This window comes from Dama dama, chromosome 6 (genome assembly GCF_033118175.1).
Source record: "Dama dama isolate Ldn47 chromosome 6, ASM3311817v1, whole genome shotgun sequence".
Taxonomy (NCBI): Eukaryota; Metazoa; Chordata; class Mammalia; order Artiodactyla; family Cervidae; genus Dama; species Dama dama.
Window position 1 is genome coordinate 47866876 of NC_083686.1, and position 16873 is coordinate 47883748.

Genomic DNA, 16873 nt, shown 5'->3' on the forward strand with positions numbered 1-16873 from the left:
GTTTTATTTTCTTCCTGTATTCCAGTGAACTGTCTTACACACCCACTGGGATGCATATGCCCATTTAGAGACCACTGGTGTAGGTCATAAATAGTGACAGCTTGGGCTGAGATGGTGTGGTGTAGAGAGATCATTTACTGAGAAAAGAAACACTGAGAAGATACTGAGTTTGTGGGGAAAGTGCCTTTGGTTTGAACATGGTGAATCTGAGGCATCTTTTTGACATCCAAGTAGAGGTATCAGATTGGTCTAAGGGTTCAAGTTCAGAGAAATGAGCCTTAAAATCATGGGTGCTCTGAGACGAGTGGTAGTTGAAGACATGTAAATACATGAAATTCCTTTGGGAGAGAACACATAATGGTAAGAAAAGGCAACCTGGGAACTTGCCTTGAAGCAGCCTAAGGTTTAATACCCGGGTAAAGGCAGGTGAATCTGGAATGCGGCTAGTGGTACAGATGTAGTCATGGAAGGGCGTGTTTAGGGAAGGAGAACTCTGACAGTGTTCCATGCTGTCAGCTGGAATGAAGGAAAAAGGCCTGCTGTTTTGAGCGGTGTGCTCGCTGATGGGTGAGAGGGAAGTTAACGGGGAGGGGTCGTTCCATTATGCTAGTTGAGTATAGTGAACAGGAATCAGATATGTTCAGTTAAAAGGGAAATGTTGAAGGTGCAAAAGAGAAGGAATGATTTGATAGTGTAATTTCCCGGTAATGCAAGAGCGGGCAGGATTCTGTATAATAACTAGGAATACCAGCACCGCTTGATTGTAACAGGAGCAAAGGAGAGGAAGAAGAGGTGCAGATGTAAATAGATGAGTGTGCTTTGTAGTGAGAAATTGAGGAAGATTGGTGGTTTTTTACTATGACGTGGGAGACAAATCATCTACTCAGAGAAGGGAAGGTACAGTGTCAGGGTAGTAAAGTTGAGGAAGGAACGGGAGAGTTTTGAAGTAAGCTAGAAAACAGGAGAGCCAGTTGACCTCAGAAGTGAAAGAGTGGCACTTGGGAATTTGATGTTAAATTCCAGTGCCTGGGCTGGTTTAAAAAATGTTGAACAGAGAGGTTCATTTTTCTTCTATCCTTCTTCCTCCCATCCCTCACTGTTATTTGATGAGATGTTTTTAGCATGAAAAAAGAGGAATTGTCTGACATTTTTACTTTGAAACTTTTTTCTCTGAAGAGAATGAACATAGGCCTCAGAGTGTTCCTTGTCATAGCGGACAGTCTGCAGCAAAAAGACGGTGAACCGCCGATGCCAACGACAGGCGCTATCCTCCCCTCAGGAAACACCTTGCGTGTAAAGAAAATTTTTCTCAACAAAACCTTGACAGATGAAGAAGCAAAAGTCATAGGTTAGTGTTAACTGGAATGAATAAATAATACAGTTTAATGTTCTTTTGTGAAAGTTTATGATCAAATCTAAAATGTATATATTTGCCTACATATGTTTATTTGCCTATGAATGTATGTGTCAGGTTATTCCAGTATACAGAGTGATACAAAATGAATACATTTTCTATAACATCTGTAAGTTTTCATGTTAGAAGGCTTTGGATTAAATATTTTCTTAGATGATACTATTCATTGCATCTTGTCCTTCTTCAAATTCACTTGTGTGCATAATTTTTATACCTTTTCTCCAATATACTGAAGCTGATCATCAGAGAGAAGAGTATGTCAAAGTCAGAATTTCTTTTGTAACATCAGTAAGCTAATGCCAATTAAAAGTCAATAACCTTTTATATTTTACAGAGAATAACTAATTATTCTATGTCTAATGTTTGACATTTTATAACTGAGTTTTTTTCTCCCCCTCCAGGAATGTCGGTTTATTATCCTCAAGTGAGAAAAGCATTAGATAGCATTCTAAGACATTTGGACAAAGAGGTTGGGAGGCCCATGTGTATGACTAGTGTGCAGATGTCCAATAAGGAGCCTGAAGATATGATTACGTGCGTAGTCAGTAATTTCTCTTCATTGCTGTTTCAGTTTTCATAAGGGTAGAGGGTTGATTCTGCCTGCCCCCTTACTTTCTCTTTTGGAGTTCGCCCCTTTTGCCATCTGCTGCAGTTTCTGATACAGTGATTCTTCCCAAAGGCTCAGTTGTACTCTTTCATGTGCTGTCAAACCAATATAGATGGCAAAAGTCATCCTGGATCCATACATTGCGTTGTCAGTGACAAGGCCTTATGGGTAAATCATAGGTACCCCAGATGTGTGTGGACATGGCTGGTTTATCAAGTCAGATAAATGCTCTTACTTCCAGAGCTTTGTTCAACAAAAAAGAAAACCTGAACACCTCTTGGGAACTGAGGGTACAGAGGGAAATAATGTGTGAGTAGCTTTTTGTGTGAGAAACTGTACCTCACCTCACCCTCCACCCCACTCCCAGGACTGCTTGTCAACACACAGTTTCCGTTTATTGTTAAGAGACTTCCTTCTCAGAAGGATATATTTTCTGGCAACAACTTCTTTTACTTGCTATAAAGTATCCATGTATTTTTTACAAGAGGACTTTTTTATGGTGTTAATATCTGCTTTGTAGGTCTTAGACCACCAAATTGGATACTGGATCTCTCAATAAATGCAGGGGTTACTATATACTCAGTTCAGTTCAGTCTCTCAGTCGTGTCCAACCCTTTGCAACCCAATGAATCGCAGCACGCCAGGCCTCCCTGTCCATCACCAACTCCCAGAGTTAACTCAAACCCATGTCCATCGAGTCGGTGATGCCATCCAACCATCTCATCCTCTGTCGTCCCCTTCTCCTCCTGCCCCCAATCCGTCCCAGCATCAGGGTCTTTTTTTTTTTTTGCAGTGGGTTTTGTCATACATTGATATGAATCAGTCATGGAGTTACACGTATTCCCCATCCCGATCCCCCCTCCCACCTCCCTCTCCACCCGATTCCTCTGGGTCTTCCCAATGCACCAGGCCCGAGCACTTGTCTCATGCATCCTACCTGGGCTGGTGATCTGTTTCACCATAGATGGTATACATGCTGTTCTTTCGAAACATCCCACCCTCGCCTTCTCCCACAGAGTCCAAAAGTCTGTTCTGTACTTCTGTGTCTCTTTTTCTGTTTTGCATATAGGGTTATCGTTACCATCTTTCTAAATTCCATATATATGTGTTAGTATGTTGTAATGTTCTTTATCTTTCTGGCTTACTTCACTCTGTATAATAGGCTCCAGTTTCATCCATCTCATTAGAACTGATTCAAGTGAATTCTTTTTAACAGCTGAGTAATATTCCATGGTGCATATGTACCACAGCTTCCTTATCCATTCATTTTTCCAATGAGGCAACTCTTTGCATGAGGTGGCCAAAGTACTGGAGTTTCAGCTTCAGCATCAGTCCTTCCAGTGAACACCCAGGACTGATATACTCTAGGATGGACCGGTTGGATCTCCTTGCAGTCCAAGGGACTCTCAAGAGTCTTCTCCAACACCACAGTTCCAAAGCATCAGTTTTTTGGCGCTCAGCTTTCTTCACAGTCCATCCCTCACATACATACATGACCACTGGAAAAACCACAGCCTTGACTAGACGGACCTTTGTTGGCAAAGTAATGTCTCTGCTTTTTAATATGCTATCTAGGTTGGTCATAACTTTCCTTCCAAGGAGTAAGCATCTTTTAATTTCATGGCTGCAGACACCATCTGCATGATTTTGGAGCCCAAAAAAATAAAGTCTCTCACTGTTTCCACTGTTTCCCCATCTATGTCCCATGAGTGATGGGACCAGATGCCATGATCTTAGTTTTCTGAATGTTGAGCTTTAAGCCAACTTTTTCACTCTCCTCTCTCACTTTCATTAAGAGGCTTTTTAGTTCCTCTTCACTTTCTCCATAAGGGTGGTGTCATCTGCATATCTGAGGTTATTGATATTTCTCCCGGCAATCTTGATTCCAGCTTGTGCTTCTTCCAGACCAGTGTTTCTCATGATGTACTCTGTATATAAGTTAAATAAGCAGGGTGACAATATACAGCCTTGACATACTCCTTTTCCTATTTGGAACCAGTCTGTTGTTCCATGTCCAGTTGTAACTGTTGCTTCCTGACCTGCATATAGGTTTCTCAAGAGGCAGGTCAGGTGGTCTGGTATTCCCATCTCTTTCAGAATTTTCCATAGTTTATTGTGATCCACAGAGTCAAAGCTTTGGCATAGTCAATAAAGCAGAAATAGATGTGTTTCTGGACCTCTCTGGCTTTTTCAGTGATCCAGTGGATGTTGGCAATTTGGTCTCTGGTTCCTCGGCCTTTCTAAAACCAGCTTGAACATCTGGAAGTTCATGGTTCACGTATTGCTGAAGCCTGACTTGGAGAATTTTGAGCATTACTTTACTAGCGTATGGGATGAGTGCAATTGTGTGGTAGTTTGAGCATTCTTTGGGATTGCCTTTCTTAGGGATTGGAATGAAAACTGACCTTTTCCAGTCCTGTGGCCACTGCTGAATTTTCCAAATTTGCTGGCATATTGCGTGCAGCACTTTCACAGCATCATATTTCAGGATTTGAAACAGCTCAATGGGAATTCTATCACGTCCACTAGCTTTGTTTACTACGTACTAGTATATGCTAACATCTCTGCGCATGCTGAGTCACTTTAGTCGTGTCTGACTCTTTGCGACCCCATAGACTGTAGCCCACCAGGCTCCACTGTCCATGGATTTTCCAAGTAAGAATACTGGAGTGGGTTGCCATTTCCTTCTCCAGAGCATCTTTCTGACTGAGGCATTGAACCCTCATCTCTTTTGTCTCCTGCATTGGCATTGGATGCAGGATCTTTACCACTTGCACCACCTGGCAAGCCCCAGGAGAGTTTCTCTAATGTGAAGGGGTTTTTTTTCCCCTTGCATTACTTCCTCTGGGAAATCTTGATCCTTTCTGTCACACGTGCCTTATTTATGCCCATGAATCTGCCCTCACTGAGTTCCTCTGACTGCATATGTTGGGTCTTCAGTGACAGCAGGGTAAGCTTGCCCTAGTCAGCTGTTTCTTCTGTAACTCCATTAATGTTTGATTCGAATTTCACTTCCAGTGTTCACTTCCTTTTTCCTTTGCTGTACTTTAATTTTTGTTGGCCAACTTACTCTTTTGATTATCCATTTTTGTCCAGTATCACCTGAGTTTACCACTGGAGGTAGGGAACCAACACAGCTACACACTTTTGCCATGTGAACTGAATAACAGATGCATAGTGACCAATTATGACAGACAGAAAAAACTGATGTGACTAAATCATTGGTTATGATACACATCTGTTATTTACATCCTGATTTGTAGGCTGAAGAGCTAATAGGGAAGCCTGGCTATACAATTACTTGCAGTTAATATCAGATAACAGAAAATTGAACCACACTGTTGGGGACTGGTATTATTTGACTAAACTGTGGTAAAATCATGCATATTGGGAGAAAGCTAAGAGAAGACTGACTATATATAAAATCACTAAAAATAAGTAGTAGGTTCACTGCCACTATAATGAATACTGTCCCTAAACTCTTAAAACATCCCAACTCTTTTCTATATAAGAATTGTTTTATTGGGCCAGCTGAAGGACAATTTGTGTCAAATAAATTAACAGTTTTCCCTTGAAATATAGACCACAATAAAAGCCAGTATATAAAAGGTTAGATATTTAAAATAAATAAATAAAATCATTGAATAACTAGGGAAAATACAGGTGAATTGTATCAAGCATCTAGAAGAACCAGGATTTCCAAATTTCACATATTTTATTACATAAACAATATGCTTATTTTTGTGTGTGTTTGTACATTCTGAAGTAAAATAAAAAGACAAGAACAAGCAATACAACCAGTGGTATATGAGAATGTCTGTTTTCTAAAACTCCTGTTAGTACATGATGTTGAAAATAAAGAAAATTTTTTGTTAATTTTATAGGCCCCCAAATAACTAATATTAGGTTATTTAATGTCAATATTATTTATTTTAATAATTAAATATACATCAGAGGTTAAGTCAGAGATTTGTTTTTTTTTTTAAATCAGAGATTTAACTTATTTGAAACAATTAATAAATAATGTATGTGTGTGTGTGCTCAGCCATGTCTGACTCTTTGAAACTCCATGGACTATATAGCCTGCCAAGCTCTTCTGTCCGTGGAATTTTCCAGGCAAGAATACTGGAATGGGTTGCCATTTCCTGCTACAGGGTATCAGGAAGATCAAGTCCATGGATCAAGTCCGTGTCTGTTGTGTTTCTTGCACTGGCAGGCAGATTCTTTACCACTGCGCCACCAATAAATAATTTGCTTAATATTTACTATTTGAATATTTGTTATGCTTGTTTTCTTTTTAAAAATTTTTTTTATTGAAGTTTATTGAACTAACACAGTGTTGTGTTAGTTTCAGGAGTATAGAAGGGTGAGTCAGTTATACATATACATACATCCACTTTTTTTTAGATCCTTTTCACGTGCAGGCTCTTATAGAGTTTTGAGTAGAGTTCCCTGTGCTTTACAATAGGTCCTTATTAGTTATCTGTTTTATAATTAATTACTAATTACTGAAAACCTTTTTTTCTTGCTAGCTGTGTTTTTTTCCTTAATTATCTATATATTCTTTTTTTGTATTTACAAACTGATAATTATTTACTGGAAATGTATATACTCTTTTTATTATGTTAAATACATTAAACTTTTGGAGGTGGGCTCATATTCTCTGTAATAATTTTTCTAAGTTTACTTTCATTGTTTGATATATGTAAGATTCATTTTATTAAGTCCTCTTGTAATCTGTTTTTTAGCGGGGAAAGAAAACCCAAAATTGATTTGTTTAGAACTTGTATTGCTGCTATTCCAAGGCTGATTCCTGATGGTATGAGCAGAACTGACCTCATTGAACTGTTAGCAAGGTAAATGAGAATTCCTGTTTGTGAGGTTAACTTTTATGTCATTCAGTCTTTTTAAATTTCTAAAGCATCCTATTACTATTAACACTAAAAAAATGTAGTGATAGAGACATTTTTAATCCGTGGATAACTCTCTAAACTCCCATTTTGTCTTTTGTTTTGTTAACACATTCTCCTTACTCATCTTCTAACTTTTAAAATTCTTCTGGGTCCCCCTGTAAATCCTATTTTTAAATTCCTTGCCTTTCCTTCTAGTATTTACTATTTCTTGGGATTTATAGAATGTGTTCTGTTAACATACGTACATTATCAGCGTGTGATGACACTCACTAGGCAATTAATTATTGTGTTAACTCCTATGGTCCTTTCTTTAGCACCTAGGGTGGTGGCCAGGTCTCATTTTCACTTTTTTTCTCTTATTGCAGAGCCCGTAGTGTTCAGGTTTTTATCTCTTTCCTCACTAGGCTCTATAAAAAGAGTAATTAATATGATATTCAAACTTAAATACCAGTTCCTGGAAGTAATTCTAAGTTGAGATGATGGCCTTTTGAAAAACTGCTTTGCTGATGCAGTTGGGGATTCTCTTTAAATAAGGGGTCAGCAGACTTTTTTCGTAAAGGACAGCATAGTGACTGTTTTAAGATTTGTGAGTCCCGTGGTCCCTATCACAGCTGCTCATCTCTGCCCTGGTAGTGAAGAAGCAGCCACCTGTTAAGGAACCTGGCTGGATTTGGCCCTTGAGCCATAGTTTGCTGGCCCCGCCCTAATGGAAAACCAAGCACAAAGACCATCAATGGAACAGTGATATCTCACCATGTTGTAAGATGGTTACTGCTTGCTGAACACCGATTACTAAGTCTTAAGCTAAACTCACAATGAACAAACAGTTAATGGACCCTTCCAGCAGCCTTTCCCACCTCCCTGGTCACAGAGCATTTCAAACACCCATGCACTCCCTATCCTCAGCTCTTAAGGGTTGCAGTAGGAGACTGGATGGTATTGAATGAGGAGAAGAACGAGGTTTCTTTGATACTCGGCACCGTGAGATAAAGTCATCCCTTCCCACTGTATCTCTTAACTCTTGCTATAAATTAGATTGCAGAGTTACAAAGTTCCCGTCAGCGTTAGGGAGGGAAAACAAGTTTAATTATTTATGATGTTATTCCTTGAGAAAGCAGTAAACAACTGTCATTCACTTCTGCTCTCACTCCTCCCACCTCAGTTTAGTTCACTGTTTTGTGGATGGCAGTCCATATTCCCCACCAAAGTGAAGTTGCATCCGCAAGGGGCAGGGGTGGAGGAGCCGAGTAAAGGAGCAAATATCTAGGCAGTGGTTGACAATTTGCTATTGACTTTGCTCCTTTCCCCTGTGATACTTAATTTATTTTGGCAGAAAGAAAGATTCCAGGGTCTGCTTATTTTGTCCCTAGCTCCTATCACTTGGAATTGTGATGTCTAAATGTTGTTTACTTAGAATAAAGCAAGCAAACAAACAAAGCAAAGATACACTGTGAGTTTGCAGACCTGTCTGCTGTCTCCAGGGAAGGTTCAGTAGTTCTCCTGCCATAAATGAGTCAGGCCCCTTTCTCCGCGTGGATATATCCCAAGTCACACAGAGAGGTGTAAATTCGTGGATTTAACGAATGTTGAATGACCTTTATAGCCAGCAGCATGGAGCTGGTCACTCTTCTTTCCTATAGTCTCTCCTTTGGTGCCACCATCAGAGACACAACATTGGACTGAGACCCTTGATCGGACCCTCTGTGGCGTTTCCAATGTGCCGCTGTAGCTGCTGGTCCTTTGGGGCTCACTCCGGGTCTTTGTGTTAAACAACTATAGTACATTTTCTCCGCAGTCTCACTGTCAGTTGAAGGTTAGCTTAGTGAAGACCAGAACTGAGTTCAGCAGGGCGAAGACTGTGATATCACACAGTGTCCTTCCTCTATCATTGAGGATAACTCCATCTTTTCAGCTGCCCAAGCATGTAACTGTGGCGTATTTTTAAATATCACCTACTTATCTTTATTCATTCGAGCTGTTTCTGATACATGTGTCTTGATGGTCAATCATGTAAATAATTCTCTGTAGCCCCAAACAGAAACTCTTACTCACATAGCATTAAATATTAGTAGTTTCATTGCTGCAGCCATCTTTTGTGATTTTCTTGTTTATCATTCTCTTTTTTAAGTCCTATCAAAATCCTTTAACTAATATTACATTCCTGTCCTCATATCTTATTGATATCTTTAAAAGGTAATTATATATAGCCTCTCCTATAATTTACTTAACATAAATTCTCTTGAAGACTTCATGTGTCACTTTTTTTTTTCCATCTTCTTTCTAGGCATATTCATTTATGAAGTTAACAACTTAATTCTCATTTTCATTTTCAAGAATTATTTCTGTTAAATTCGTTCCATCTTGACTGTATTTTTTTCATCACAATCAGCCATCTTATGTTTAACTGTAAGCTCAGCAGCATAAAAGGAGCAGTAGAGATAAACTGTGTCCTTTACAGTGACAGTGTAGGACTAAATAAATGTCAGCTAGTACTAAGGCATTATGTAATTCTGCATAAATTTGATTGATTATAGAATAATATACAGCATTTTAAGGATTAAAGAATTTTTAAAATGTAATTCTGGTTTGTGTTTTCTAAAGTATAACATTTGAGTTATGATCAAACTTACTATTCTGAATTATCAAACTTATCATTCTGATGCCAACTGATATTAATAGGTTGACAAGTGAATTTAAATAAATGAATACAGATTAGCATAGGGACAAATACAGCACAAAAAGTGAACATTGGTTCCTGTTTTCTTACTTCTTAAGAACCAGTTGAGAGGATATATTTTTTAAATTCTTAGTTTTAAGTTTCAGATGACAAAGCTCTTTGGAAGGTTTTGAAGTTTGCTAATGGAATTTTGTTCTTGGTAGGCTCACAATTCACATGGATGAAGAACTTCGTGCCCTGGCTTTCAATACCCTGCAGGCGCTAATGCTTGATTTTCCAGATTGGCGTGACGATGTCCTTTCAGGATTTGTTTATTTTATTGTGCGTGAAGTGACTGATGTCCATCCCACACTTCTTGATAATGCTGTAAAGATGTTGGTACAGTTAATAAATCAGTGGAAACAAGCAACCCAAATGCACAACAAAATCCAGGACTCACAGGTACCAGGCGCTTCCATAGTGTTCCTCTGTGCATGGTCAGTGGTAAATGACTGGTTATGATGTTAAAACATACTGACTTCCTCAAAAAGTGAAAGTTTCATTAGTTTTATTTCCTCTCAAAGTATTTGTGACCCCTTAAGCAGAACTTTGCTATAGTTTATATATTAAATATGGAAATTAAATTCTTCCTTTGGTAATAATTAGTTTTCAGTGAACATACAAAGTAGAGGCAATTCTAACTCACATATAGGCTGTTTCCAATATATTTAAAGCTGGTATAATAAAAAATGTTGATAGCCTTTCAGTTGAGTTATTTGGTTGTTTATCAAAGGCACCAGTGGTCCCCATTTCACATATACAGTATGTGTGCTACTTAACTGAAAAGGGTGCTCAAATTATTGGTTTATGAAAATGTGGAAGTCATAGAACCTTGGATATTAGAGCTGGATCATCTAAGCTAACCCAGCTTCTCAATGTTCAATGAGCCTGCACATCACCATCTCCTAGGTGATGCCACGCTGCTGGTCCAAACTTTGAGTACAAAGGATGCCATTCAATCCCTCATTTTCCATATAGAAATGTTGGACCAATAGTGATTAAGTGTCAACTCTAAAGCTTTTTACAGAGCAGCCAGAGAATGATAGAACTTAGGTACATTGCATATTCGTGTGTTTTAGACTGCCAATTAAATGCTTTTTGCACTATATGATGTGGTATTTTTGTAAATTGAATGTTGTGTAAATTTCTTGAGCTGAGGCAGACCTGTAGCAGTCATTTTTATGATTTGCTTTACTCTTTACTAATTGTTTTATTGGAATACATACTTTTTTTCTTTAACTTGTGTTTTGTTTTTCAAGCATGGTGTAGTTAATGGAGCTTCCCATCCCCCTCCTCTGGAAAGGATACCATATTCCAATGTATTCCATGTGGTCGAAGGATTTGCACTCGTCACCCTCTGTAGCAGTCGACCTGCCACTAGGAGATTAGCTGTCAGCGTCCTTAGAGAAATACGGGCTTTAGTTGCACTTTTGGAAATACCTAAGGTAAATTTTAGATATTTCATTCAGCTATCTAATGAAAGTACTTAAAAACTACCCTTTTGTCCATCCTTGTTCCCATTTCTGTTTTTACCATCCAGGTATCATTTACCTTTTAACAAGATCTTTTTGAGAGGGTCTAAGCTCACCTGCCTGCCTTCTATTGCATTTGTAACAGACAGGGCTAAAGTAAATTTGTAATGTTTATCTAGGTTTGGCTGCTGTTCTTAAACATTCCTGAACTTTAATAGACATGTGATGTCTTTTTTATAGGGTGATGATGAATTAGCCATAGATGTGATGGACAGGCTGAGCCCATCCATTCTTGAGAGCTTCATTCATCTCACTGGGGCCGATCAGGTAACTGTAATGACCATGCTATTCAGCAGTGTTTTGAAACTTAAGGTGTACGTACATACAGACCTGAGTTTCTTTTAGAAATATCATGCATTAGAAAGTATTTGTGAAAATGGTAAAGTGCTTTGAAAATAAAAAATAATTTTTTAAAAATGGCATATACAGAGTGGCACTACTTTATGCTATGGTTAGTACTCTTCCCCACAAAAATATAAATATTTTATCTTTGTAAAATTCCAATCTTTCCAACTAAGAAGTTTCTATTAAATCTGAAGTTGCAATTGACTACTGTTTGCTATTGATTATGGCATATGGTATTCTTGACCCGTATGTGCTGGTTAAAAGGCTATTGAAATTTTTTCTGTTGAAATTCAAAGCAAAAAAATTGAACTCTGCACCTTGCAGTAAGTGTATTTGTTTGCTTTGCTATATATGAGTTCAAGTGCATGGAGTAAATATGTAATATCTTATGCCTGAGTCATATGTAATTTGGGGCTTCCCTGGTGGCTCAGTGGTAAAGAATCTGCCTGTCGATGCAGGAGATGTGGGTTCCATCCCTGGGTTTGGAAGATCCCCTAAAGGAAACAGCAACCCACTCCCATATTCTTGTCTGAAAAATTCCATGGAAAGAGAAGCCTGGTGGGCTGCAGTCCATGGGGTTGCAAAAGGGTCGTACACAACTTAGCAGCCAAACAACAGCAACACATGTGATTTCACTCATTGAAAAGAAGAAAAACACTTCGTCAACACATACATCACTAAGAACGCTTACGCTGTCTTTCTTAGTTTGGTTCGGGGGAGAAAGGTCATATATCAAGTTTTCAAAACTGATACAAGAATAACTGTCAAACTTTACTAATTGAAATTACTTTCTTCCTGTTTTGCAATACCTGCACAAGAGGTTTCTGTGGTTTCTACATAACTCTTGACTCTTACAACTCAAAGTTACAAGTAACCACGAGAGATAATAAAATTTTAGAAGCCTAAGGTATGGTTATAAATCTGTTCAATTTAGAGAATTCTGTTTTGGATTATTAACCATGAATTGGCCGACAAGAAGAGAAGTGAGTGACTCTCTTCTAGTGCCTAAAGCAGTGCCTGACTGAGAGCAGGTACTTTGTAAATATCTGTTGAATGATCAAGTGAATCGAGCCTCTGTTCAGTTTTTAAGACTCCATTTTTTGTTGTCTATTGAATCATAAATAATTTGCTCTGAAGTTTATCTCTTCAGTATAAGAGTTTTGACTATTATTGAGCAAATATTTGGGAATATGTAGTTCTGGAGAGGAGCCCATTTTCCAGTCTGTTCCACTTATGCATACATAGTACACAATGGCTTCCCTGATGGCTCAGATGGTAAAGAATCTGCCTGCAGTGTGGGAGACCCAGGTTCGATCCCTGGGTCGGGAGGATCCCCTGGAGAAGGAAATGGCAACTCACTCCAATATTCTTGCCTGGAAAACTCCAGGGACAGAGAAGCCTGGCGGGCTACAGTCTGTGGAGTCGCACCAAGTCAGAAAGGACTGTTCAGCTGACATTTTCACTTCTCTTGCAGTGCACATCATCATGAAAGTTAATAGTTCATTTTTGAGTTCTCTAGCATCTTGAGTATCCTGTGAGTTGCATATTCGTATAAGAATTACATAAGTGGTGATTCTTAACCTTTTGGTTTATAGATCTTTTTGAGACTAATAAAAATTACAGAATCTCTTCTAGAAAACTGCATGTGCACAAAAACCTTATATGCAATTTCAGGAATTCTCTACCTCTTTAAATCTATCTCAGACTTCATATTATCCGTGTTTAAGAATCTCTGTTCTAGAAACTTACCAGTAGACCACTTTTATAGTTTAAAGCAATTTATGTGGTACAACTTACGAAAGTTGTTGAAATGTGCAATAATGAATTTTTTTCTCTGCTTAGACTACTTTGCTGTACTGCCCGAGCTCAATAGATTTACAGACATTAGCAGAGTGGAACTCCTCTCCCATTAGCCACCAGTTTGATGTGATCAGTCCATCACACATATGGATATTTGCACATGTGACCCAAGGCCAAGACCCATGGATTATAAGTCTCTCCAGTTTTTTAAAGCAAGAAAACCTTCCGAAACACTGCCCTACAGCCGTGAGCTATGCTTGGATGTTTGCCTACACAAGGCTTCAGTTGTTATCCCCACAAGTTGATATAAAGTAAGTGATTTTCCTAGTGTAAATTTTGCAATATATAGGCTGTCAGCCTTCATAACACATGCACTTGAAAAGTTCTACAAATTGGAAATCCCGTAAACGACATGCCATAATGTACTGGTGTGTTAAGGAGGGCAGTGAAAGTTATAAAGGATATAGTCATATAATCCTTTCATTCTTTTTGTATAATTTGGTCTTACAAATTATAATTGTTCATTTATTTAATGATCACAGTGCTTGGTACATACCTTGTGTTCAATGAATGAATGAATGGGGAGAGTATGAAGATGAATATGGATGTGGGTATAGATAAGTTTGTAGATAAAGGGTGGGAAGTGAAGGGAAACGAGTTCAGTGAGTTTCTGAGCGTAATAGTAAAGAGTTAAGGGTAACTGACAGTGACAGAGTTGACCATGGCTTTATAAACTGCAGGTTAGTCTTATTCTTAAATTGCAAAGAAAATTTGTTTGAAAAAGCATGTATACATTTTTTAGTTTTGTTTTTATTGTTTGTATATATGTGTATGTACATGTTAATTATATATTGCTATAGATTCTCAGATATTGTTTATTGGATGCCATTTTTTAATGAAGATTGACACTTGCCACCTTGTATAACATTTATGAACTTATTTAGTCTCCTTTATTTTACCATATTTTAAATTATAAGCCCCTCTCTGACCACCATTCCCTGTATCCCCTTTCTGCTCTATTTTTCTCCATCAAACTTAGCACCATCTGACACTTTTTTTTCTGTGTTGTACATTTCCCCTAGCACACATGATGGTGGTGATTTTTTTTTTAGCAGGTTTTTATTTTTGTTCTTTTACTGCCGTCACGGTGCTCTGAAACTTTTTTAAGATACTAAGAAACTATTGATGAATCAATGGCATGGTATGTATTGTTTATCTTAATAGATTATAAGCCAACTGAAGGTGAGGACTAAAACTTAGTATTTTTCCTGTTTTGTTTTGCTCTCAGTCCTTAATCCCAACAGAATTTTCAGTATTTGGGAAGACTTATGGAATTGTTCCAATATATTTTAGTGGTCTAATCTCTCAAGACAGAAATTTGATAGAAGCTTTAAAAGTGTAGATATTCTTTGACTCTGCAATTCCAATTTCAGGAATTTACCTGAGAAAATAATTAAACATGTATTACAATTAAGCATATATTCAAATGTTTAATATTGTGTATAATAGGGAAAAATTACTGTTAAATATCCAACAGTGAAAGTGTGGCTGTATAAACCATAATAATCTCTATGATAAAACATATGTTCATCAAAAATGAGGTCATGGAAGTATATTTATTTATATGAAGAATGTTTCAACATATATGTTAAGTATAAAGAGCAAGTACAAAATAAATGAAATAATATTATTAGTTTTTATAAGCTAAAAGAGATATATTTATACCTTTATACATGTGTCTGAATTGAAGATGTGTAGAAGAATATATAGAGCTTATTTTGGTGTGGGATTAACAGTGATTTTCATTTTGTTTTCACTTTTTTCCCTCTGCATTGAGTATATATAATAAGTTATAAAATGTGACCTGATAAAATATTAACGGTACCCACAGAAATAATAGATTATGTTAAAATGATCCTATAATGTTTTAACTTTCAATCTTATATTTTACTCATTATATCTTATTCCACAGAGATTCAGTAGTAGTAATAAACACTTTATGCTAATCCATCTCCCCTAAATTGGTAGAAATTTAGCTTTAGTTGGACTTCCCTGGTAACTTCAGATGGTAAAGAATCTGCCTGCAATGCAGGAGACCCAAGTTCAATCCCCGGGCTGGGAAGATCCCCTGGAGAAGGGAATGGCCACCCATCCCAGGATTCTTGCCTGTAGAACTCCATGGACAGAGGAGCTCTCGCTTACAAGAAATTTTTAAAAACACATGTTATTTATATCTACCTGCTTTTCTTTTTCTCAGTAGCCCCGTCAATGCTAAGATCTACCTGCTTTTCTTTTTCTCAGTAGCCCCATCAATGCTAAGATCTACCTGCTTTTCTTTTTCTCAGTAGCCCCATCAGTGCTAAGGTCTACCTGCTTTTCTTTTTCTCAGCAGCCCCATCAATGCTAAGAAAGTAAATGCCGCCACAAGCAGTGACTCGTACATTGGCCTGTGGAGAAACTACCTGCTTCTTTGCTGCAGCGCGGCGACCTCCGCGGCGCCCTCCACGTCCGCGGGCTCCGTGAGGTGCTCTCCTCCTGAGACGCTGGCGTCCACCCCCGACAGTGGCTACAGCGTTGACGCCAAGGTGAGCTGTCTAGTTCTGGCGTTGAATCCAAACGGCAGCATACGAGCAATGGTTTAACATTTCTTTTTCAGGGCAATAAAGTAACTTGATTGAAAAGTGTCTTAGTTCCATGGACTAATACTGAAAATGGTTCAAGAAATCCCTGTTACCATTGGGTTGGCCCAAAAGTTCCTTCAGGTTTTCCATAGCAGCGTATGAAACCCAAACGAACTTTTTGGCCAACCCAATATTTTAATGGATTCTTAGTTGGAACCAATAATATATAAAGTTTTTCTTTTAGAATTTCCCTAAATTGTGTAGTGCGACAAATAACTTGATAAGAACAGTGATATGGTCTCCATGATATGAAAGAAAATATTATCAGATGGTTGAAGGAAACTGACAAAACTTAACACTGGGTGTTTAACACTGATGATTCTTTTAGAGGTAGTTTTTTGTTTTTACTTATTTTTACAGGTCAAAAGAAATAGGCTAAGGGAGAGAGTCAGCCTGTATTACATGATAGTAAGTGTCTGTAAGAAATTAAGAGGCCTGGAAATCCCACTTCTGTTAACAGATTTGTAGTGAGCAAATATTCAGTGACCGTTTTAAGATTATGTACGTTACAGTTGAATTCTGAAGCACCATTCATTCTAAAATGTCATTATTCCATTGTCTGTGACCAAATATTGTTGAAATGTCATATTATTTATTTGAATGTACTATCATTAGTGGCTACTATAAATATAATATCTTTTTTTCAGATTATTGGCATCCCATCCCCTTCATCCTTGTTTAAGCACATAGTTCCAATGATGCGCTCTGAGAGCATGGAAATCACTGAATCCCTAGTTCTAGGTCTTGGCAGGACCAACCCAGGAGCATTTAGGTAATTATCTTTATGTTTCTCTATGCAGTAAAATAGTAAATGTGGCTACTTTTTGAGAAGGCAAGGTAGCATACTTATTATCAGGATAGTTTC

General features: G+C 37.9%; 1 protein-coding gene across 14 annotated transcripts in view; it reads left to right on the forward strand.

The window, feature by feature from the left end:
* The window catches only part of FRYL (FRY like transcription coactivator), a 300909-nt gene that overhangs the window by 211085 nt on the left and 72951 nt on the right, over positions 1-16873 (forward strand). For all 14 annotated transcript variants that reach the window (XR_009693420.1, XM_061146006.1, XM_061146005.1 and 11 more), the window contains 9 exons: positions 1177-1348; positions 1816-1948; positions 6770-6877; positions 9815-10052; positions 10910-11095; positions 11363-11449; positions 13370-13638; positions 15717-15912; positions 16656-16780. Coding sequence is in view for 13 of the 14 variants with exons in the window: in XM_061146006.1 (XP_061001989.1) it covers positions 1177-1348; positions 1816-1948; positions 6770-6877; positions 9815-10052; positions 10910-11095; positions 11363-11449; positions 13370-13638; positions 15717-15912; positions 16656-16780 (1514 nt within the window). In the remaining variant the exon portion in view is untranslated. The remainder of the gene's footprint in view (positions 1-1176; positions 1349-1815; positions 1949-6769; positions 6878-9814; positions 10053-10909; positions 11096-11362; positions 11450-13369; positions 13639-15716; positions 15913-16655; positions 16781-16873) is intronic.